This window comes from Heptranchias perlo, chromosome 24 (genome assembly GCF_035084215.1).
Source record: "Heptranchias perlo isolate sHepPer1 chromosome 24, sHepPer1.hap1, whole genome shotgun sequence".
Taxonomy (NCBI): Eukaryota; Metazoa; Chordata; class Chondrichthyes; order Hexanchiformes; family Hexanchidae; genus Heptranchias; species Heptranchias perlo.
Window position 1 is genome coordinate 47055802 of NC_090348.1, and position 25588 is coordinate 47081389.

General features: G+C 51.1%; 1 protein-coding gene across 7 annotated transcripts in view; it reads right to left on the minus strand.

The window, feature by feature from the left end:
- shank3a (SH3 and multiple ankyrin repeat domains 3a) overlaps positions 1–25588 on the minus strand; it is a 777353-nt gene that overhangs the window by 49094 nt on the left and 702671 nt on the right. For all 7 annotated transcript variants that reach the window (XR_010967116.1, XM_068005245.1, XM_068005243.1 and 4 more), the window contains 2 exons: positions 19875–19955; positions 905–1032 (listed from right to left, as the gene is read on the minus strand). Coding sequence is in view for 6 of the 7 variants with exons in the window: in XM_068005245.1 (XP_067861346.1) it covers positions 905–1032; positions 19875–19955 (209 nt within the window). In the remaining variant the exon portion in view is untranslated. The remainder of the gene's footprint in view (positions 1–904; positions 1033–19874; positions 19956–25588) is intronic.

Below are 25588 nucleotides of genomic sequence, written 5' to 3' on the forward strand. Positions count from 1 at the left end.
CTGAGACAGGATAGAAACTGTATCCAGACACTGCCCTCAACCCTACCTATCCACTTGCTCTCCCTATCCCTCAATACCATCTACCCACCTTCTCACCATATCCTTCAATCCCATCTCGCTCCAGAAACACATCCAATTGTCTCATGATCCCATTGATATCCATTCTAAGGGAATTTTTTTTTTTCTGTTCTCTGCCATCAATGTGTTGGAAATATAATTTTTGGAATGAACTGGAAACGAGCTCTTCAGTTTGGGCATTGTTGAGCTCAGTTACAATGGATTTCGTCTCTTCCAGTCCCTTCTCCTTCCCCCACACATATCCATCCCTGGCCTGATGCCTATTATCCCACCAAAACTCAACCAGGGTCTGTGGCTCAACACAGCTACCGAGAAGTATTACTTTGGACACTCTCTGCACCAATGGATTTTCAATATTCTCTCTGGGGCAAGGACATTCTGCCCAGTCAAAACAGGATAGGAATGGGATATCTGGAAAAGGCAGTGTGGATGCACGAAACAGGGCTCTGTTAGGCTGGCTGAAAGCCATCCTTTCAAGGATGCATGAATGGAAGTTGGCATGGATCATGTGCACCCTTGCGTGGTTGGGTAGATTTTGCAAATGCAGGACTGTTTCCCGGCTGGCACGCTCACAAATCCGGATTACCCCGTTCGAAGCCGGACCTGTGGTCACCCCATCGCTCTCACTGATGCCACATTCCCGGGGGGGATTCATGCTCGAAGGGGGCGAGGGTCGGAGACAGCGCTTCAACACTGTCGTTTTGATCTGCTGGGAGCGTGGGAGGCTGAATTCACGCTATGATTCCCTGCAGCCAGTAGCTTCCTCGTTCTCGGAATACTGAAGCTCAGAACTCAATACAGTGTCAAACGTGAATGGGTTTCTCACACTGATCTCCGCTGGCGTGATGCGCCTGCTCGTAGGTCGCTGTTTGACCGTCGCAGCTCGGGAGTCTGCCGCCACGTTCTCCGTCCTGACTGAGCGATCGGCCGCTGCAAGGATCTCATCCAATTTTTCTGAAACAAAATTAAAATATTGCATCAGAAAGGACAGGATATTACATCAGAGAAGAGAGGATATTGTATCAGGACAGGATACTGCATCAGAGAAGAGAGGATATTGCATCAGAAAGGACAGGATATTGTATCAGAGATGACAGGATACTGTATCAGAAAGGACAGGATATTGCATCAGAGGAGAGGATATTGTATCAGAAAGGACAGGATATTGCATCAGAGAAGAGAGGATATTGTATCAGAAAGGACAGGATATTGCATCAGAGAAGAGAGGATATTGTATCAGAAAGGACAGGATATTATATCACATGGTATATTACATTAAAGAAGACAGGATATTATATTTGAAAGAACAGGGTATGACATCCTCTCTTCTTTGATATAATGTCCTGAGTCGTGGGTTCAAGTCCCACTCCAGAGACTTGAGCACATAATCTAGGTTGGCAGTTCAGTGCAGTACTGAGGGAGGTGCTGTCTTTTAAATGAGATAGTAATCCGAGAGTTTGTCCTCTCAAGTGGACATAAAAGATCCCATGGCATTGTTCGAAGAAGAGCAGGGGAGTTCTCCTGGTGTCCTGGTCAATATTTATACCTCAACCAACACCTAAAACAGGTTATCTGGTCATTACCTCACTGTTTGTGGGATCTTGCTGTGTGCAAATTGGCTGCCGCGTTTCCTACATTATAACAGTGATTACGCTTTAAAAGTACTTAATTGGCTGCAAAGCGCTTTGGGACGTCCTGAGGTCGAGAAAGGTGCTACAGAAATGGGAATTATTTTTTCTTTCTTTCGATGACGTAAATCGGGAAGAATTATTTCCACTGGTCAGTGAGTTGGTAACTAGAGGGCATAAATTTAAGATCATCACCAAAATAACAAAGGGAGAGGTTAGAAGAAATGTTTTTGTGCAGAGGGTTGTTAGGACATGAAATGCCTGACCAGAAACCGTGGGGGAAGCAGAATCCAGAATAACTTTTAAAAGGGAAGGGATAAATATTTGAAACAGAAAAATGTAAAAGGGTCTGGGGAAAGGGCAGGAGAATGAGAGTAAGTGGATAGCTCTTTCAGAGAGCCAGCACAGGCAAGATGGGCCTAATGGCCTCCTTCTCTGCTATCTCAATACAAATCTGACATACAGAAGCTTTCTCTGGATGAAATACTCTGGGCTGACTACACCACCCTCTTTCAACCAGACACCTTACTAGGTGCTCAGCTCTGCTCTGCTTTGCTGGCTTGCTGACTTATGTCGTGTAATGTGGAGACCTGATTGTGCAGCCTCGTGACATCAGCTCCCAGTGTTTAAGTTACGCAAACAAGAAGCTTTGATGCTACGTGTGGATATAACCTGCTTATTCGTGAAAGTTTTGTGCTTTGAATGTGATACTCAGCTGGCAAGGAACAAGTGCCTCCACTCTATTAAACCCACTAATTAATGCTGCTAATTAAAGCTGTTTATCACAGTGATAATGTGCTGATTGGATTCAAGCAGCACATGTCAGGCATTTAGACTGATGTAAACCACTCTACGTAAAACTGCAATGACTCACTAAAACAAGGACTGTTCTTCCCTACACTGTCCCATCAAATGCTCCCAGGGCAGGTACAGCACGGGTTAGATACAGAATAAAGCTCCCTCTACACTGTCCCATCAAACACTCCCAGGGCAGGTACAGCACAGGTTAGATACAGAGTAAAGCTCCCTCTACAATGTCCCATCAAACAGTCTCGTTGTCACATCTCCACTATTTGGCCCTGAGCTGCAGACTCCTGCAGCCCAACAGCATAATTTCTCCTCTGGAGTAACCGATCATTTCAGCCTGCTCCTGTTCCTATAATCTCCAGTCACATTGCAACTAAACTCTTTTCCAACTCCTTAGTAACATAGAAATGAAAAAGACCATTGGTGTCCATCTGGCCAGTCCCAGGCTTCAGTAAATCCCCCTGCCTCACTTTCTCCCCCTTATACCCCTCAATCACTTCTTTTGCCAAAAAAAGTCTATCCAGCTCCCTCTTGAATTTGCTGACATTTTGAATTTCCCCCTTAACTGTGTCCCTGGAAAGTCTGTCCCACACATCCCTCATTCTGAAGTAGTTAAATCTACACTGTCTGCTCACCTTCCCTCTTCAGAGTTGCAGCCTGCTGCACAATTTGTGGTTGTGTTAATTTATCTTTATCCCTCCAGTAACATAGGAACAGGAAGAGGCCCTTGAGCCCCGTCCGCTATTCAATTAGATCATAGTTGATCTGTACCTCAACTCCATTTACCCACCTTAGCTCCATATCCTTTGATACTCTTACCCAACAAAAATCTATCGATCTCAGACTTGAAAGCTCCAAATGTCCCAGCATCCACAGCCTTTTGGGGGAGGGAGTTTCAGATTCTCTCCCCCAAAAAGAAGTGGGTTGCCTCGTGTGTCACTAGGCACAGAAGACTCTAACCAATTAACTAATTAATTAACTTACTAAATAACAAACGACTATGTAAGCCTAGACATTGAGTGTCAGTGAAGTATTTGACCATAAAGGCAACACAGTGGACCCCAGTCCTGCCCTCACTCAGTGTTCTATACACACGTTGCAGCAGGAAGGAGAGTTGATTTTCCCTCTCCCTAACTCAGCGGCACCATAGACATTTAGAGCACCATTACCAGGACCTCCACTGGGGACCAGCTAACTCAGCATAGACCTGATGTCGAACTAGATTAATTCCTGGGATGAGAGGGTTGTCCCATGAGGAGAGATTGAGTAGAATGGGCCTATACTCTCTGGAGTTTAGAAGAATGAGAGGTAATCTACTGGGCAGTGCCTCTGGTCTTCGAGAGAGAGGTCAGACAAAGTGTACACAGAACATGATCGCAGTGCCCCACCGCTGTGTACAAGCTCAGTAACTGGACAGTGCCCCACTGCTGTGTACAAGCTCAGTAACTGGACAGTGCCCCACCGCTGTGTACAAGCTCAGTAACTGGGCATTGCCCCACCGCTGTGTACAAGCTCAGTAACTGGGCATTGCCCCACTGCTGTGTACAAGCTCAGTAACTGGACAGTGCCCCACCGCTGTGTACAAGCTCAGTAACTGGACAGTGCCCCACCGCTGTGTACAAGCTCAGTAACTGGGCATTGCCCCACCGCTGTGTACAAGCTCAGTAACTGGGCATTGCCCCACCGCTGTGTACAAGCTCAGTAACTGGACAGTGCCCCACCGCTGTGTACAAGCTCAGTAACTGGACAGTGCCCCACTGCTGTGTACAAGCTCAGTAACTGGACAGTGCCCCACTGCTGTGTACAAGCTCAGTAACTGGACAGTGCCCCACTGCTGTGTACAAGCTCAGTAACTGGGCATTGCCCCACCGCTGTGTACAAGCTCAGTAACTGGGCAGTGCCACACCGCTGTGTACAAGCTCAGTGACTGGGCAGTGCCACACCGCTGTGTACAAGCTCAGTAACTGGGCATTGCCCCACCGCTGTGTACAAGCTCAGTAACTGGGCAGTGCCACACCGCTGTGTACAAGCTCAGTGACTGGGCATTGCCCCACCGCTGTGCACAAGCTCAGTAACTGGGCATGATGAGCCTGTGCTCCAAAGAAACTAAAACACAGACAGCAAAAACTACTCATCCATTTCACTGTTTAAATAAATGTAGAATTATTCTCCTTATCAACACCATAACCAGCTGTACACTGACTTGTACCGTGTGCCATTACAGATTAACATCTTTACAAAGTTCTCAGAAACCCTCTTAATGAGCTCAGTACAATCTGCTCTGTTCTGATTCAGTTCTCTAAGGCTTCCAATTCCCTTTCTCTCCTCCTACTCCCTCTCTCTCTCCCAACGTTCTTCACCTCCCTTAATCAGCTTCTCTTTTTCGTTGCCAGCTTTCTCCCTTCTTCCTCTTCCAAGGCAGTTGTCCCTACCCCTCAGTTCTCCCTGCCCCCCAGCCTCCCTGTCCCCTGCTAAGCTGGTTCTCCCTGCTCCCCACCACCCCCCCACCTCCCTGGTTCTTTATTCCCCCCAGTTCTCCCTGTCCTGTTTCTCCACCATACCACTTTCCTCTCTGCTTTCAATAGCCTCATCGAGACCCCTGTCTTCACTCCCAATCCCTTTTTCCCCTTTCTGCCTGTTGCTTCACTCTAAGTGTGAGTTGGCTCAATTGGTAGCATTCTCAGTAAACCCCGTTGTTCTGGGTTTCTGCGGCTCTATTGCTGAAGTTTTGATAGACAAGTGGGAGATTAGCCATGAAAATTCACCCCCATAATCTAGGCTGACACTCCAGTGCATTCTTTGGATGAGACACAAAACCAGCTGTTCTGGTGGATGTAAAAGATCCAGTGACACTAATGTCCTGGTGAATATTTCTCACTGACCAACACTACCAAAACAAAAAAAATGTGGATATTTATCTAATTTCCTGTTTGCTTCCCAGAAACATTCCCCCATTTGGTTGCATTAAAACCCAGTTGAAAGAATAAGGTCTCCTTATGTAAGACACCAGGTGAAGGACCGAGGCTCCATAATGCAGGACACTTAGTGAAGGGCTGAGACCCATTAGTGCAGGACACCAGGTAATGGGCAGATGCTCTATAGTGCAGGATGCCAGGTAATGGGCCAAGGCCTCACAGCGCAGGACATAAGCTAAGGCCCATACTTCAAGACCTCAGGTGAAGGGCTGAGGTCCAAATTGGAAGACATCACCAACGTGGGAAAGAGTCTTTCCATTTATGGGACAGATTAACTCACTGCAAGACAGGCAAAGCACTTGTAGTTATATTACTTTAAGGCTTTCATTTGTTGGAAACATGAGAACCACTCTGTGAGTGTTACTGGCTTTGCCCTCTTGAAAATGATGCTGTGGCTACAATTGACCGGTTTAATTGGCACTACGCTGTGTGTAGATTCAGCAAAGGTCAGGAGTTATTGGGGACATTTTGCAAAGGCATGGATAAAATTGTACTGAATTACTTAGCCCTTCAAACACACATTCATCCACAGGAAATGTGTCACAAAACCTGCTCCAGGAATGTTCTGTGAGTCCCTGTGGACTGGACCTAGATTGTGGAGTCACAAGCACTGAACTACAAGTACTGATGTGCTGTTTCACTGACAGCAAACAGACTAGAGGCATCACGCTCTGCATTTCATATCATATTGGGAAGTATCAAGATCTCCATTGTTACCTCCTTCTTTTGGGCCCATCAAACTCCCTTCATACACAGCCCATATACACTCTACCCCATCATGGACTGTACCCACCCATTTAATCTCCTTCCATAGCCCATATACATTCCCCACCTATTTAATCTCCTTACCGTGGCTGTGTTTGTGACAAAATTGTAAAGCACGTTTATAATTTTCACTTCACACTGCGCAGGGGAAATCTCCCCCCATCTCCCTGAGTTCATGTGGTGGGGGAGGGGGGTGATGACTGTTCTCTTAAAACTTTCCAAGCTTACCACTCAACAGAAGCATGTCTGCTCAACACAGCGCCAACACACAAAACACCACGGAAAACAAAATGGCGTTTGTTGTCAGGTTTTAAGAGAACGACTTACCCGTTTTCCTCCTGCGTACAGAGGCTTGGAAAGAAAAGAATCGGAGCGTTAGGATGGAATGGAGGAATGTATGGCAATGTTCACAAGACTGAATTCTGAGGAAAGGGTTAGTAATCCATACAAAAACACTGAACATTCAGTTAAAGAGACAACACACCCTGGACAGAGAACTGTGTCAACAATGCAGGACAAGAAACAAAAAGAGAACTTGTAATATGGTACTTTCAGTCACATGATGCAGTATCTTTCAGTTTACTTATGTCATATCAGTGAAATAAAACACTAAAGAATTTCTTGCTGTGCCACAGAGACAAGGGCCTTATAAAAATAATCAGCTCCTCATGGTAAGAGTTCAGATCGTACGCGCCCCATACATTTTTGCTGAGGAACATGCCAGGAAACCGCAAAAAGAAACTTTGAGGAATCTAGTGTAAGATTGAGTTAGTCATGATCAGACTGAAACACTCACATTTTATTGTTCCCGGGACAAAAAGACACGTTATTTGACTGCCACACTTCAACCCATTCTTTTCCGGGTCATCAAAACTATGCAACTCTCACTGACCCAAGTTTGGTGTTATCTAAACACAACTTCCAGCTCCGACCTCATCATCTCCTCCACTCTTTGCGACCTTGTTGGTTTGCTGCAGTATTTGCTGTGACTTGAGTTGATGTCTGGATGGACCCAACTGTCAGCAAGTTTAAAGCATCCAAACAGGCACAACTATACACCATTCAGATAAATTTTGTTTTAACTTTAAGCTAATTCATGAGAGCCTATCTCACTTCAGAGACTCATCCCCGGAGATTCTATCGCCTCAGAGACTCAGCCCTGGAGATTCTATCGCCTCAGAGACTCAGCCCCTGAGACCCTATCCCACCTCAGAGACTCAGCCCCTGAGACCCTATCACCTCAGAGACTCAGTCCCTGAGACCCTATCCCACCTCAGAGACTCAGCCCCTGAGACCCTATCACCTCAGAGACTCAGTCCCTGAGACCCTATCACCTCAGAGACTCAGCCCCTGAGACCCTATCACCTCAGAGACTCAGTCCCTGAGACCCTATCACCTCAGAGACTCAGCCCCTGAGACCCTATCACCTCAGAGACTCAGCCCCTGAGACCCTATCACCTCAGAGACTCATCCCCGGAGATTCTATCGCCTCAGAGACTCAGCCCCTGAGACCCTATCGCCTCAGAGACTCAGCCCCTGAGACCCTATCGCCTCAGAGACTCAGCCCCTGAGGCCCTATCGCCTCAGAGACTCAGCCCCTGAGACCCTATCACATCAGAGACTCAGCCCCTGAGACCCTATCACCTCAGAGTCTCAGCCCCTGAGACCCTATCACCTCAGAGACTCATCCCCGGAGATTCTATTGCCTCAGAGACTCAGCCCCTGAGACCCTATCACCTCAGAGTCTCAGCCCCTGAGACCCTATCACCTCAGAGACTCATCCCCGGAGATTCTATTGCCTCAGAGACTCAGCCCCTGAGACCCTATCACCTCAGAGACTCAGCCCCTGAGACCCTATCCCACCTCAGAGACTCAGTCCCTGAGACCCTATCACCTCAGAGACTCATCCCCGGAGATTCTATTGCCTCAGAGACTCAGCCCCTGAGACCCTATCACCTCAGAGACTCAGCCCCTGAGACCCTATCACCTCAGAGACTCAGCCCCTGAGACCCTATCACCTCAGAGACTCAGCCCCTGAGACCCTATCACCTCAGAGACTCAACCCCGGAGATTCTATCGCCTCAGAGACTCAGCCCAGGAGACCCTATCCCACCTCAGAGACTCAACCCCGGAGATTCTATCGCCTCAGAGACTCAGCCCCCGAGACCCTATCACCTCAGAGACTCAGTCCCTGAGACCCTATCCCACCTCAGAGACTCAGCCCCTGAGACCCTATCACCTCAGAGACTCAGTCCCTGAGACCCTATCCCACCTCAGAGACTCAACCCCGGAGATTCTATCGCCTCAGAGACTCAGCCCCTGAGACCCTATCCCACCTCAGAGACTCAGCCCCTGAGACCCTATCACCTCAGAGACTCAGTCCCTGAGACCCTATCACCTCAGAGACTCAGCCCCTGAGACCCTATCACCTCAGAGACTCAGCCCCTGAGACCCTATCACCTCAGAGACTCATCCCCGGAGATTCTATCGCCTCAGAGACTCAGCCCCTGAGACCCTATCGCCTCAGAGACTCAGTCCCTGAGACCCTATCACCTCAGAGACTCAGCCCCTGAGGCCCTATCGCCTCAGAGACTCAGCCCCTGAGACCCTATCACATCAGAGACTCAGCCCCTGAGACCCTATCACCTCAGAGTCTCAGCCCCTGAGACCCTATCACCTCAGAGACTCATCCCCGGAGATTCTATTGCCTCAGAGACTCAGCCCCTGAGACCCTATCACCTCAGAGTCTCAGCCCCTGAGACCCTATCACCTCAGAGACTCATCCCCGGAGATTCTATTGCCTCAGAGACTCAGCCCCTGAGACCCTATCACCTCAGAGACTCAGCCCCTGAGACCCTATCCCACCTCAGAGACTCAGTCCCTGAGACCCTATCACCTCAGAGACTCATCCCCGGAGATTCTATTGCCTCAGAGACTCAGCCCCTGAGACCCTATCACCTCAGAGACTCAGCCCCTGAGACCCTATCACCTCAGAGATTCAGCCCCTGAGACCCTATCACCTCAGAGACTCAGCCCCTGAGACCCTATCACCTCAGAGACTCAACCCCGGAGATTCTATCGCTTCAGAGACTCAGCCCTGGAGACCCTATCCCACCTCAGAGACTCAACCCCGGAGATTCTATCGCCTCAGAGACTCAGCCCAGGAGACCCTATCCCACCTCGGAGACTCAACCCCGGAGATTCTATCGCCTCAGAGACTCAGCCCCCGAGACCCTATCCCACCTCAGAGACTCAACCCCGGAGATTCTATCGCCTCAGAGACTCAGCCCCCGAGACCCTATCCCACCTCAGAGACTCAGCCCCTGAGACCCTATCACCTCAGAGACTCAGCCCCTGAGACCCTATCGCCTCAGAGACTCAGCCCCTGAGACCCTATCACCTCAGAGACTCAGCCTGAGACCCTATCACCTTCGAGACTCAGCCCCTGAGTCTCTATCACCTCAGAGACTCAGCCCGAGACCCTATCCCACCTCAGAGACTCAGCCCCTGAGACCCTATCACCTCAGAGACTCAGCCCCTGAGACCCTATCGCCTCAGAGACTCAGCCCCTGAGACCCTATCACCTCAGAGACTCAGCCTGAGACCCTATCACCTTCGAGACTCAGCCCCTGAGTCTCTATCACCTCAGAGACTCAGCCCGAGACCCTATCGCCTCAGAGATTCAGCCCCGGAGATCCTGGCCTGAATTTTAACTTGGAACCGGGAAGAGAGCGGGGGGGAAGTTTATCGGACATGAAACCTGGAAGTAAAGTTGGCGGGTTGGAATCTGTGATCGCAACCTAATTGAAGGATAAAAATGTTACTTCCGGGTTTTGCGCTCGGCTGGCTGCCTGTTGGGCAGGAAAGCAGCCGGGGAGAAATCAGAGTCTTCGGGGTTTATGAGGGAGGTCGGGGAGAGATCGGGATCATTGGGGGTTGGATGGGGGGGTCAGGAAGAAATCAGGATCTTTGGTGGTTGGATGGGAGGACTGGGGGGGGGGGGGTTGAGTAGTGAGCTGTCAGGGATCGTTGGAGAAGTGAGAAGTTGGAGATCGTTGGGGAGGTGAGAAGTTGGAGATCGTTGGAGAGGTGAGAAGATGGAAATCGTTGGAGAGGTGAGAAGATGGAGATTGTTGGGAAGGTGAGAAGTTGGAGATCGTTGGGGAGGTGAGAAGATGGAGATTGTTGGGAAGGTGAGAAGTTGGAGATCGTTGGGGAGGTGAGAAGATGGAGATTGTTGGGAAGGTGAGAAGTTGGAGATCGTTGGGGAGGTGAGAAGATGGAGATTGTTGGGAAGGTGAGAAGTTGGAGATCGTTGGGGAGGTGAGAAGATGGAGATTGTTGGGAAGGTGAGAAGTTGGAGATCGTTGGGGAGGTGAGAAGATGGAGATTGTTGGGGAGGTGAGAAGATGGAGATCGTTGGGGAGGTGAGAAGATGGAGATCGTTGGGGAGGTGAGAAGTTGGAGATCGTTGGGGAGGTGAGAAGATGGAGATCGTTGGAGATCCGAAAGCTTGTGATTTTAAAATAAAATTGTTGGACTATAACCTGGTGTTGTAAGATTCCTTACATTTATTCCTTATAATACACACAGGGGCTGCTATTCCCTATAATGTACACAGGGGCTGCTATTCTCTACAATATTCACTGAAACAGCAGGGTGTTTTCAATGAGTTGTGGTCTGCAGAAGGAGCCCAGAGTCTCACACCTTGTCTTGTACTCAAGCTCGCTCAATGAATTCCTCTGAAACACTTGATTGTGTTGCAGTTCCGTCACCAACGCCACCTCCACTGTAATTCAACATCCTATATATACACATAATGTACCTCGTGTGAGGATATGAAACCATTGAACACGATCCTATTCAATGTGTCTCATGTACATGATTTATTCAGGAGCAGGGTGCCTGACTAATACCTCATTCTGCCCAATGCCTAACACTCTACCCTGAAAATAGCACAATTTAATCATTTGTTTCACTGCCAGTCAAAATTCTTGCCTCAATGAGTCACTGTTACTTTGGTAATTTCTGTAAACCATCAGTTGATGGAGTGAATGAATCACGAAGTGTATCTTTGTTGATGCTGAGCCTCTGGCTTACGACACCCCAGCATTTTTCTTTGCTGCTATCCTCCCCCACCCCCGCCACCCCAAAGGTGCCGACTCTCCAAGGGAGCCGGCCAACCCCCAGCACCCAAGCAGCCATTCTTCCTGTATGGCCCTTGGCAGCGAGTGGCAGCGGACTATTCGACCACAGAAAGCATCATGGACCAGCCTGCACACACGCACTTTGCAGCAGGGGGGTTGCTGGATGGCAACCAGGAGCAGGGATGCTGGTCAGATTCCCCCCCCCCCTCCCCTGAGATTGACGGCAGCAGAGTCAGGGTGTAGAACCTGGGAGCTTCTGGTCCATGTGGCCAGTTACTCACTGCCTCTAGTGGGTAATGATTGAACGAGATCAACTTCTTTTGTACCTGTACCTTCTTCCACCTAATCCACCCCATCATGATCTGTTGTTCAGGAGGTTACAATCCCACAAAGACCAACTGTCCCCGGAACCTCACCCAAGTGTCAGAACTAGACATTAAGTGTCAGACGCCTATTTGACTCTGGGCGGCGTCACACCTGAGCCATGAGGCACTGCGGGGATGTGCAGTGCTGCGCGAGACAGCGTGAAGCTGTATGAGGCAGTGCAGGGCTGTGTGAAACAGTACGGGGCTGTGGGAGACAGTGCAGAACTGTGGGAGACAGTGCAGAGCTGTGGGAGACAATGCGGGACTACGGGAGACAGTGCGGGGCTGTGGGAGACAGTGCGGGGCTGTGGGAGACAGTGCAGAACTGTGGGAGACAGTGAGGGGCCATGGAAGACAGTGCAGGGCTGTGTGAAACAGTGCGGGGCTGTGTGAAACAGTGCGGGGCTGTGGAAGACAGTGCGGGGCTGTGGGAGACAGTACGGGGCTGTGGGAGACAGTGCAGAACTGTGGGAGATAGTGCAGAGCTGTGGGAGACAGTGCGGGACTACGGGAGACAGTGCGGGACTACGGGAGACAGTGTGGGGCTGTGGGAAACAGTGCGGGGCTGTGGGAGACAGTGCAGAACTGTGGGAGACAGTGCAGAGCTGTGGGAGACAGTGCGGGACTACGGGAGACAGTGTGGGGCTGTGGGAAACAGTGCGGGGCTGTGGGAGACAGTGCGGGGCTGTGGGAAACAGTGCGGGGCCATGGAAGACAGTGCAGGGCTGTGTGAAACAGTGCGGGGCTGTGGGAGACAGTGCGGGGCTGTGGGAGACAGTGCGGGGCTGTGGGAAACAGTGTGGAGCTGTGGGAAACAGTGTGGTGCTGTGGAAGACAGTGCGGGGCTGTGGGAAACAGCGCGGGGCTGTGGGAAACAGTGCAGGGCTGTGGGAAACAGTGCGGGGCCATGGAAGACAGTGCAGGGCTGTGTGAAACAGAGCGGGGCTGTGGGAGACAGTGCGGGGCTGTGGGAGACAGCGCGGGGCTGTGGGAGACAGCGCGGGGCTGTGGGAGACAGCGCGGGGCGGTGGGAGACAGCGCGGGGCGGTGGGAGACAGTGCAGAACTGTGGGAAACAGTGCGGGGCTGTGGGAAACAGTGCGGGGCCATGGAAGACAGTGCAGGGCTGTGTGAAACAGTACGGGGCTGTGGGAGACAGTGCGGGGCTGTGGGAGACAGTGCAGAACTGTGGGAAACAGTGCGGGGCTGTGGGAGACAGTGCAGAACTGTGGGAAACAGTGCGGGGCTGTGGGAAACAGTGCGGGGCTGTGGGAAACAGTGCAGAACTGTGGGAAACAGTGCGGGGCCATGGAAGACAGTGCAGGGCTGTGTGAAACAGTGCGGGGCTGTGGGAGACAGTGCAGAACTGTGGGAGACAGTGCAGAGCTGTGGGAGACAATGCGGGACAACGGGAGACAGTGCGGGGCTGTGGGAGACAGTGCGGGGCTGTGGGAGACAGTGCAGAACTGTGGGAAACAGTGCGGGGCTGTGGGAGACAGTGCAGAACTGTGGGAAACAGTGCGGGGCTGTGGGAAACAGTGCGGGGCTGTGGGAAACAGTGCAGAACTGTGGGAAACAGTGCGGGGCCATGGAAGACAGTGCAGGGCTGTGTGAAACAGTGCGGGGCTGTGGGAGACAGCGCGGGGCTGTGGGAGACAGCGCTGGGGGGTGGGAGACAGCGCGGGGCGGTGGGAGACAGCGCGGGGCGGTGGGAGACAGTGCAGAACTGTGGGAAACAGTGCGGGGCTGTGGGAAACAGTGCGGGGCCATGGAAGACAGTGCAGGGCTGTGTGAAACAGTACGGGGCTGTGGGAAACAGTGCAGAACTGTGGGAGACAGTGCAGAGCTGTGGGAGACAATGCGGGACTACGGGAGACAGTGCGGGGCTGTGGGAGACAGTGCGGGGCTGTGGGAGACAGTGCGGGACTGTGGGAGACAGTGCAGAACTGTGGGAAACAGTGCGGGGCTGTGGGAAACAGTGCAGAACTGTGGGAAACAGTGCGGGGCCATGGAAGACAGTGCAGGGCTGTGTGAAACAGTGCGGGGCTGTGGGAGACAGCGCGGGGCGGTTGGAGACAGCGCGGGGCTGTGGGAGACAGTGCGGGGATGTGGGAGACAGTGCGGGGCTGTGGGAAACAGTGCGGGGCCATGGAAGACAGTGCAGGGCTGTGTGAAACAGTGCGGGGCTGTGGGAGACAGTGCGGGGCTGTGGGAAACAGTGTGGAGCTGTGGGAAACAGTGTGGTGCTGTGGAAGACAGTGCGGGGCTGTGGGAAACAGCGCGGGGCTGTGGGAAACAGTGCAGGGCTGTGGGAAACAGTGCGGGGCCATGGAAGACAGTGCAGGGCTGTGTGAAACAGCGCGGGGCCGTGGGAGACAGCGCGGGGCCGTGGGAGACAGCGCGGGGCCGTGGGAGACAGCGCGGGGCCGTGGGAGACAGCGCGGGGCGGTGGGAGACAGTGCAGAACTGTGGGAAACAGTGCGGGGCTGTGGGAAACAGTGCGGGGCCATGGAAGACAGTGCAGGGCTGTGTGAAACAGTACGGGGCTGTGGGAGACAGTGCAGAACTGTGGGAGACAGTGCAGAACTGTGGGAGACAGTGCAGAGCTGTGGGAGACAATGCGGGACTACGGGAGACAGTGCGGGGCTGTGGGAGACAGTGCGGGGCTGTGGGAGACAGTGCGGGGCTGTGGGAAACAGTGCAGGGCTGTGGGAAACAGTGCGGGGCTGTGGGAAACAGTGCAGGGCCTTGGAAGACAGTGCAGGGCTGTGTGAAACAGTACGGGGCTGTGGGAGACAGTGCAGAACTGTGGGAGACAGTGCAGAGCTGTGGGAGACAATGCGGGACTACGGGAGACAGTGCGGGGCTGTGGGAGACAGTGCGGGGCTGTGGGAGACAGTGCGGGGCTGTGGGAGACAGTGCAGAACTGTGGGAAACAGTGCAGGGCTGTGGGAAACAGTGCGGGGCTGTGGGAAACAGTGCAGAACTGTGGGAAACAGTGCGGGGCCATGGAAGACGGTGCAGGGCTGTGTGAAACAGTGCGGGGCTGTGGGAGACAGCGCGGGGCTGTGGGAGACAGCGCGGGGCTGTGGGAGACAGCGCGGGGCGGTGGGAGACAGTGCAGAACTGTGGGAAACAGTGCGGGGCTGTGGGAAACAGTGCGGGGCCATGGAAGACAGTGCAGGGCTGTGTGAAACAGTACGGGGCTGTGGGAGACAGTGCAGAACTGTGGGAGACAGTGCAGAGCTGTGGGAGACAATGCGGGACTACGGGAGACAGTGCGGGGCTGTGGGAGACAGTGCGGGGCTGTGGGAGACAGTGCGGGGCTGTGGGAAACAGTGCGGGGCTGTGGGAGACAGCGCGGGGCTGTGGGAGACAGCGCGGGGCTGTGGGAGACAGCGCGGGGCTGTGGGAGACAGTGCGAACTGTGGGAGACAGCGCGGGACTGTGGGAGACAGCGCGAACTGTGGGAGACAGCGCGGGACTGTGGGAGACAGCGCGGGGCTGTGGGAGACAGTGCGAAGTGTGGGAGACAGCGCGGGGCTGTGGGAGACAGCGCGGGACTGTGGGAGACAGCGCGGGACTGTGGGAAACAGTGCGAACTGTGGGAGACAGCGCGGGGCCATGGAAGACAGTGCAGGGCTGTGTGAAACAGTGCGGGGCTGTGGGAGACAGCGTGGGGCGGTGGGAGACAGCGCGGGGCGGTTGGAGACAGCGCGGGGCTGTGGGAGACAGCGCGGGGCTGTGGGAAACAGTGCGGGGCTGTGAGAGACAGTGCGGGGCTGTGGGAGACAGTGCGGGACTATGGGAGACAGTGCGGGGCTGTGGGAGAGAGTGCGGGGCTATGGGAAACAGTGCAGAACTGTGGGAGACAGCGCGGGGCTGTGGGAGACAGCGCGGGGCTGTGGGAGACAGCGCGGGGCTGTGGGAGACAGCGCGGGGCTGTGGGAGACAGTGCGAACTGTGGGAGACAGCGCGGGACTGTGGGAGACAGCGCGAACTGTGGGAGACAGCGCGGGACTGTGGGAGACAGCGCGGGGCTGTGGGAGACAGTGCGAAGTGTGGGAGACAGCGCGGGGCTGTGGGAGACAGCGCGGGACTGTGGGAGACAGCGCGGGACTGTGGGAAACAGTGCGAACTGTGGGAGACAGCGCGGGGCTGTGGGAGACAGCGCGGGGCTGTGGGAGACAGCGCGGGGCTGTGGGAGACAGCGCGGGACTGTGGGAGACAGCGCGGGGCTGTGGGAGACAGCGCGGGGCTGTGGGAGACAGCGCGAACTGTGGGAGACAGCGCGGGGCTGTGGGAGACAGCGCGGGGCTGTGGGAGACAGTGCGAACTGTGGGAGACAGCGCGGGACTGTGGGAGACAGCGCGAACTGTGGGAGACAGCGCGGGACTGTGGGAGACAGCGCGGGGCTGTGGGAGACAGCGCGAACTGTGGGAGACAGCGCGGGGCTGTGGGAGACAGCGCGGGACTGTGGGAGACAGCGCGGGACTGTGGGAGACAGCGCGGGACTGTGGGAAACAGTGCGAACTGTGGGAGACAGCGCGGGGCTGTGGGAGACAGTGCGAACTGTGGGAGACAGCGCGGGACTGTGGGAGACAGCGCGAACTGTGGGAGACAGCGCGGGACTGTGGGAGACAGCGCGGGACTGTGGGAGACAGCGCGGGGCTGTGGGAGACAGCGCGAACTGTGGGAGACAGCGCGGGACTGTGGGAGACAGCGCGGGACTGTGGGAGACAGCGCGGGACTGTGGGAAACAGTGCGAACTGTGGGAGACAGCGCGGGGCTGTGGGAGACAGCGCGGGGCTGTGGGAGACAGCGCGGGGCTGTGGGAGACAGCGCGGGGCTGTGGGAGACAGCGCGAACTGTGGGAGACAGCGCGGGACTGTGGGAGACAGCGCGGGACTGTGGGAGACAGCGCGGACTGTGGGAGACAGCGCGGGACTGTGGGAGACAGGGCGGACTGTGGGAGACAGCGCGAACTGTGGGAGACAGCGCGGGACTGTGGGAGACAGCGCGGGGCTGTGGGAGACAGCGCGGGGCTGTGGGAGACAGCGCGAACTGTGGGAGACAGTGCGGGGCTGTGGGAGACAGCGCGGGACTGTTGAGACAGCGCGGGACTGTGGGAGACAGTGCGGGACTGTGGGAGACAGCGCGGGGCTGTGGGAGACAGTGCGGGGCTGTGGGAGACAGTGCGGGGCTGTGGGAGACAGTGCAGGGCTGTGGGAGACATTGATTGGCTGTGTGGGGCTTTGCTCCTGGTATCCTGTGCCAATGTTTCTGGATTGATAGGGACCATTGAGGTGCAGTTGCAGCACACTCTATGTTCCTCGTGTGGGGGCATGGGTTAAACGTCAGAACAGAATGATTGATAAAACATTAGTGAGGCACAAAGCACCTGTCAAGCATTACCGTTACTGGGGCTGCACAGGGCTGTCGTTTGGAACTCTTCCTCGTCAGCTCCCTCCTCTTGCAAAGCTGTTGACCCTCACTGGTTTATGATTATTTGTGTGTGAGCTGAGACAGTGAGCTATTCAACCCCACGGGCATCACAATGTGATCTGATTCTGTCCTCAGCCGATGTCCATGAACACTCATTGGCCAGAAACCTGGTGCTGGATAACAATCAGGAGCAGGAACCCTGGGCTCCCTTTTCCCCTCTCTAATCCAGGGTGCTGAGGTCAATTGTTGCGGCCCTACCCCCACCCCAGCTGAGATCAGTGACCTCAGGACAGACCCGGGGACCCAGGACCTTTTGCACTGTATGGCTCAGTGCCACATTGTCTTAACCAATGCAGCAAATGGTACAGCTCCCCTGCCAATAACCGTGATCATAGCTAACAGGATTTTCAAAATGGCAGACCCAGTCATCCGGAGAGAGGAAAAATAAACTTCCAGCTGCAAAAGCAGCAAGTTCTGAAGCTACCTCTGTGATTGCAAGAACTTGGATTCAAACATTAATAGATATAAATAATGAAATTAATTTCCTTGTACTGCACCCGTGTACAACTAACATTCTCCACTGAAAGGCTTTCAATCCTTGATTAATCATGAGTAGGTCTCACAAGTCTCTGAGTTGGGTATTTGTTGGTTCGGGGATCCCTACCCATGGGATCAATGCTCACATGGGCCGTACAGTACAGGTCAGGAGTGAATGGTTCCCTTTATACTGTGTGTACTGTGCATGGACAGGAGCTAACACTGAGACACACAAAGAAAATAGAATGTTGGGATTTGTAGCCAAAGCAGTAGAACACAAGATGTTAAATGAAGTTCCTCCCAAGAGATCACTGTAAGAAACATCTACAGGGACTGTAACAGGTGCAGAGAGAGGAATGAGACTGATCCCAGTATAAAGGGGATGGGCTGTAAGCAAAGTTTAAAGAAGCTCAGACTGTACAGTGTAGAGAGATTGTGGTTAGTGGGGGGAGTGGCCTCTGGGAAGGGACACATGTCATCGAAAAGGGGCACCCCAAAGTAAGGCCAGTGGGACCAGAGCAAGAAAATGGAAATTTGTGAAACAGAAATGTATAACTGATATCAGGAAGAACAACTTTACTCAGAGTGAAAGATGTTTGAAATAATCTGCCAAGTGGGAGGGTAGAGACAAAAACACCAGGGTCTTAGAGAGAGGGTCTTCGATGGGAGAGTTAAGGTACCATAGGGATAGGCTATGAGGGGAGTGTTAGGGTATTAGAGGGTAGGGCTTCGATGGGAGTGTTAGGGTACTGGAGATATGGGCTTCGATGGGAGAGTTAGGGTATTAGAGGGACAGACTATGATGGGAGTGTTAGGGTATTAGAGGGATGGGCTTCAGTGGGAGTGTTAGGGTACTAGAGGGAAGGACCTTGATGGGAGTATTAGGGGTAATAGAGGGGCTGGCTTTGATGGGAGTGTTGGGGTATTAGAGGGATGGACTTCGATGGGAGTGTTAGGGTACTAGAGAGAAAGACTTTGATGGGAGAGTTCAGGTATTAAAGGGTCGGGCATTGATGGGAGAGTTTGGGGAAGAGAGGGATAGGGCTCGATGGGAGAGTTAGGGTACTAGGCGGATAGGCTTTGATGGAAGAGTTACAGTACTAGAGGGACGGGGCTCGATGGGAAAGTTGAGTATTAGAGGGATAGGCTTTGATAGGAAGTTAGGGTATTAGAGGGACAGGTTTTCGTGGGCTGTTTGGCCTTCTCTTTTCTTTAGCTTGTCATATGTTCTTGTGTATTGGAACTGACATTGAGACACACAAGACACATGGTATCGGGGGGAGTGAATCATTCCCAATTACCCAGTGTGTATAGGTACAGAAACTGGTGCGGAGGCACCATGAGCAGTAAAGTATGAGACAAGAGTAATCATTTCTTCTCACCCAATTTGCACCGTAGGGAAGAGGGCCTTTCACTGTTACTCAGTCTGGCCTTCAGCTGACTGCAGGCTCACACTAACTGGCTGAGCCTTGATGCTTTTTGACTCACAAGTCAGTCAGTTGTAAAAACACTCACTAAAATTCATGGCAGTGCCATCCCACAAGAATTGCGACGGTTCAAGAAGAAGGCCCAACACATCCTTCTTAGGGCAACTAGGGCTGGGCGATAAATATCAGCCTTGCCAGCGACACCCACCTCCTGACATCAAATAAATAAATGTACAGGAGCTGACACTGAGACACACACAGGCCGTACAGTACCAGACGGGAGTGAATCGTTCCCTTTCACCTACTGTGTACTGTACATGTACAGGAGCTGACACTGAGACACACATGGGCTGTACAGTACCAGACGGGAGTGAATCGTTCCCTTTCGCCTACTGTGTACTGTACATGTACAGGAGCTGACACTGAGACACACACGGGCGGTACAGTACCAGACGGGAATGAATCGTTCCCTTTCACTTACTATGTACTGTACATGTACAGGAGCTGACACTGAGACACACACGAGCCGTACAGTACCAGACGGAAGTGAATCGTTCCCTTTCACTTACTGTGTACTGTACGTGTACAGGAGCTGACACTGAGACACACACGAGCCATACAATACCGCATGGAGTGGATTGCTAATCAGTTGATTTATCAATCAGAAAGTACACTGTGTTAATAAATGAGTGATATCTTACCTAGCTCCTCGAGTTCCGCAGTCATGGATTTGGAGCGGAGGGTCAGTGTGGTACTTGGCGCTCTCTTCGGGGGTGGCGGGGCTGAAATAAAAAGAGACGAGAGGTTTGACTTTCTGCCCAGGACCTTTCTGGCACCTCCGATGTGCAAGTGCCATTTTTTCTCCACTGCCTGAATCTCGTCGTAATCCTGACAGGAATCATCACACTGCTGGAGGATCTTGTTGAGACTGCGCGTGGAGGCAAACTTCTTCATACTATCCCTCGAGGAGGAAGCTCAGGCCTAGCGGGTTCTGGGATGTGCAGCGCACCACACAAATTCTCCGCTGGGTGTTGCCTGCATGTTTTCTAAAGAGTTCTAATTCATCCCCAGAACGTGGCAGTGTCAGTCTAGGCTCTCAGCGAGAGAGCAGTAAAATTATTTTAAGCCACCCTTCACCTCACACACAAACAGATTTCGGGAAAATATATATATTTTTTTAGATGCTTCTCCTCTTAAAACATCCAACTCAGGACCGTAAAGGAATGCAGTCCTCTGTCTCAGTCTCAGGTGTTCCGAGATATTTCCAGGCTCTGGCTTGCATACGAACAATACGGCATTCAAATGTTCAACAGGGAATACCATGGAAACAAGGCCAGCAGGCAACCCCTTCCTCCTCCCCCTCCTCCTCCTCCTCCCACCTTCCCTCGCTCTATAGCCGTGCTTCAGAGACCCTGTGACAAGTACGAAGTGTGAATGAAAGTTCTCCGGTCAGGGAAAGGCCGTATCCATTCGTAAATAAGTTCTTTCTTTTATATATAAAACAAAGCAAATGGGCTTTGAACGATGTAGCAAAGATTAAAACCACAGGAGTGTGAGATGTCGATCTGGCCTGTACTAGGACTCAGTTTACTGTCTGTGAGAGGCACTCAGAACATCCCTGAGAGCTGGGTCTGAGAACGACCATATCAGCACACAGAAAAATGATTTCAGCTCTGAATTTTAAATGGTGTGTAAACAGTCCAACCCAAACGGTCGCTTCATCACAAACAGCTTGTCGATGTTCCTTCTGAGGTGAGTAGGCAGATTGAAAGAGCTTCAAAAGTGGCACACATCAGGTTTAACACTGCCAGCTGCACGGGAAGCGTAAAACACCGACTGCCCTCTGACCCTTGTCCTTCTATCCTCCGTGCTCTATCTCACTCCATCTGCTCCTCCTTTCCATCCCATGCTCGTGTCTTCACTCCCTCTTCCTCGTTCTCTCTTCCTTTTCTTTCCCCTTCCTTATCTCCCTCACTTTCCTCCACCCCTCAGTCTCTGTACCACCCCTTTTGCCCCTTTCTGTAAACCGTGCCATGCGAAGTGTAACCTTGTCGCTTTGAAGTGAGGCAGAGATTAGGCCCAAAGTTCAACCTCGTTAACAATTAACCAGGCTCCCAGTGAATAAACATGTTGACACCTCAGTATTACTGTGCTGGAAATTTAGAGCTTGTAGATACATATATATACACAAATATGCATACACAAATATGCATATATATGTATGCATACATATACATTTATATATACACACAAATCCATTTATATACATATATATGTACACACACATATATATATATCTATATATATATACATACACACACATATACAACTAAATACATACACATACAGATTTATATACACACACACATATATATATATATATATATATATAATTAAATACATTGGAATTAAGTCCTGTGGTTTCTTTATGTATTTCTGAGTCAGTTGGATTACAGGTAAGAGTGGTTTTAGTTTTGAGAAGTTTCGGATTAGTTTCAACAGGTGTAAGTTTGGCTCAGTTGGTAGCACTCTCCCCTCCGAGTCCGAAGGGCGTGGTTTCAAACCTTCCTCCAGGATCTGAGCACAGAATCTCGGCTGACACTCCAGTGCAGTACTGAGGGAGTGCTGCATTATGGGAGGTGCTGTCCACCAGGTGAGACATTAAATCTGAGGCCATATCTGCTTGATGGGCAGAGTAGAGGGAATTTTACTCTGTATCTAACATGTGCTGTATCAGCCCTTAGAGTATTTGATGGGATGATGCAGTGGGAACTTTACTCTGTATCTAACCTGTGTTGTACCTGCCCTGGGAGTGTTTGATGGGGTAGTGTAGAGTGAGCTTTACTCTGTAACTAACCTGTGCTGTCTTGACCCAGGAGCATTTGGTGCTGATCCTGGGTGCCTGAAACTTGCCTTCCTGGGCACAATGTTAGGCTTTCTATCACTTGTAACTGAGGGCCTTGGCCACCATCAGTCTCCTCTATGCAATGCAGAGCTGCATCATGTGGGAGAGATACTACTTTCCATGCAGTATACTGTGCTCAAGTGGAACAGGTCATCGGTGTGAGCAATCCTGATATCAAGAAACCACTATTGTCATCCCTTAAATTGACAGGGCGTGGGGAAAGATTATTTTGTGTCAGTGGTGAGAGGCCATCAATTGAAAATTGTCACTCAGAGAGTGAGGAGAGAAATTAGGAGAAATTTCTTCACTCAGATTGGGATCTGTTTTCAGGGCTTTGTGGGAAATGAGTTGAAAACATTTCTTTTTGGCACGCCACATGATGCAGAGCATCCTTTAGAACCATAGAAGTTTACAGCGCAGAAGGAGGCTATTTGGCCCAATGTGTCCATGCTGGCTCTTTGCTAGAGCAATCCAAAATTAATGCCCCTGCCTCCCAGTCCTGTATCTGCTACTGCTTTGGATATTTATCCAATTTTCCCATAAATGATACAATAGTCTCTGCTTCAAGCACTCCCTGTGACAGAGTATTCCATGCTCAAACAACTCTCTCTGATAAAGAAAGAAAACAAGAAAGAACTTGCATTTATATAGCGCCTTTCACAACCTCAGGACATCCCAAAATGCTTTGCAACCACTGAAGTACTTCTGAAGTGCAATGTAGAAAACAGCCAATTTTCTCAACGCAAGATCCCACAAACACCAATAAGATAAATGACCAGATAATCTGTTTTAGTGATGTTGGTTTAAGGATAAATATTGGCCAGGACACCAGGAGAACTCCCCTCCTCTTCTTCGAATAGTGCCGTAGGATCTGTTACGTCCATCTGAGAGAGCAGACGGAGGCTCGGTTTAATGCACCAACCGAAGGACGGCACCTCTGACAGTGCAGCACTCCCTCAGTACTACACTGGGAGTGTCAGCCTAGATTATGTACTCGAGTCTCTGAGGCAGGATTTGAACCCACGACCTTCTGACTGAGAGGCAAGAGTGCTACCACAGAGCCACGGCTGAAATTTCTCCTTAAAATTTCAAATTGATGAACCCGTCACTAACTCACCAACCAGAGGAAATCACCTTTCCTTATTCAGCCTATCAAAACTCTTTATCATTTGAAAAACCACTGTTAAATCTCCACTTAGCTTTGCAAATGGTGGGGAAGAAGGGTTTGGTTCTATAATAAGCAGGTGGTCTGCTCCACCACAGAAGCGCCCATGCACTATTTACCTCAATGTGCTATTGTCCTGGAAATGTGAAAATCCAGTCTAGACATTACTCAGTGATTGATTCTTGATTGATCTTTATCCAAAGTGGTGAGAATCTGCAACATGGAGTGGTTGAGGCGAATAGCACAGATGCATTTAAGGGGAAGCTAGATGAGAACATGAGGGAGAAAGGAATCAAAGGATATGTTGATAGGGTTAGATAAAGTAAATGCAGTGGGAGGAGGCTCGTGTGCAGCATAAACACTGAGTGGCCTGTTTCTGTGCTGTAAATTTGATGTAATTCTATAGTTCCAAAGGTGTACTTACTATTTGTGATATCTGGAATTATCTGGGCAACATTTAAGGGGTTTTCTTAAATTTAAGGAACATAAGAACATAAGAAATATGTCTCTCATTACTATTTTGGCAGCTTTTGCTGCTATGTAAAACAGCTTACTTCAGTAGTTCTTTGTCACTTTTGAAGACGCTACCCACAGAGTGATGAATAGGGTTACCATCTCTGGTTGGATGCATTCAGGGAGGTTTCATCATATGACTCCCGCCTCCAACCGCCCCGCCCCAATGCTTATGCCATTGGTCACCCAATCATCCTCAATCATCACAAGGCACGCCTTGCTGCTGGAAGGCGAACATACTTGTCATTACCCAATTGGATGATTCTTGACTGTCAGTCAAACAGCCTTTTTCCCCATCTCCAATATTTTTATAACTTTACTAAAGAAAATGTTCAAAGAAAATGAAAAGAAACCACACAAATGTTTTTGATGCCTCTATGATTTTTCTCCTGGGTTACCCACAGCAGCGTCTGGGAGATCAATCTTTAATTCCAGGAGACTCCAGGACAATCCAGGAGGGTTGGCAACCCTAGTGGTGAATCAGTGGGGTAGATGTTCATTTTGACTTCCTGGGTGATAATCTAACAGAGTGCATTACCCGCCCTTTACAGAACCCGCCTGCTCTATGTTGTATTGAGTTCAATGAAATGAAACTCAGGCGTGTTCTGTAACAAGCGGGCCATTCGCACCCTCAGACAATTGTGAAGTCCCTCTTACCCAGCACATACTCTACGCTGACACTCCAGTGCGGCACTGAGGGAGTGCTGCGTTGTCAGAGGTGCAACCTTTCAAACAAGGCATGAAGCCAAGGCCCTGTCTGCATGTATCGGTGATTCAGATGGATGTTATAGATCCCGTGGAGGCCAGAAAAAGAGATATAAAGATAGTTTAAAATCCAACCTGAAGAAATGTGGTATCAGCATCAATACATGGGAGGAGACCATCAAAGACTGCCAACTGTGGCGATCAGTATGCAGGCAAGAAGTTAAGCAGTTTGAACAAGCTAGGATTGCCAAAGAAGAGAGAGGTAGAGACGACATCGTGTGACTATACCATCTTGTCAGAGGGTTGTCTTTCATATGACAGCTTTGTGGTAAAATATGTCGCTCCAGGATTGGTTTACAAAGCCACCTAAATGCTCGACAAAGATGTGGCTAATCTTAAAACTGAGAAACAATCTCACTCGATTATCGAAGGATTGCCAGGAAAAGATCCCATGGTACCATTTGAAGAAGGGTAGGAAGTTCTCCCAGTGTGCTGGCCAACATTTCTCCTTCAACAAACACCACCAAAAAATGAATTAACTAGTCATTCATATCATTTGCTATTTGTGGGATCTTGCTGCGCACAAAATGGCTGCCAAATTTGCCTACTTAATAACAATGACTGCACTTCCAAAAGTAATTCATTTCTGAGAGATATGGTAAGGTGTTATATAAATTGCAAGCCCTTCTTTTCTTTCCCTGGAACTAGTTGTAGAATGGTGTGCTCCCATTCAAAGGTCTGGAGTGCTAATGGCCCATTAGGACAAAGTAGCCCGCTTGATTGGCACCCTAAACATTCAGTCCCTTCACCACCGGCGCACAGTGGCTGCGATGTGTACTATCCACAGGATGCACTGCAGCAACTCACCAAGGCTTCTTCAACAGCACCTCCCAAACCCACGACCTCTACCACCTAGAAGGACAAGGGCAGCAGGCACATGGGAACAACACCACCTGCATGTTCCCCTCCAAGTCACACACCATCCCGACTTGGAACTATATCGCCGTTCCTTCATCGTCGCTGGGTCAAAATCCTGGAACTCCTTTCCTAACAGCACTGTGGGAGAACCTTCATCACACGGACTGCAGCGGTTCAAGAAGGCGGCTCACCACCACCTTCTCAAGGGC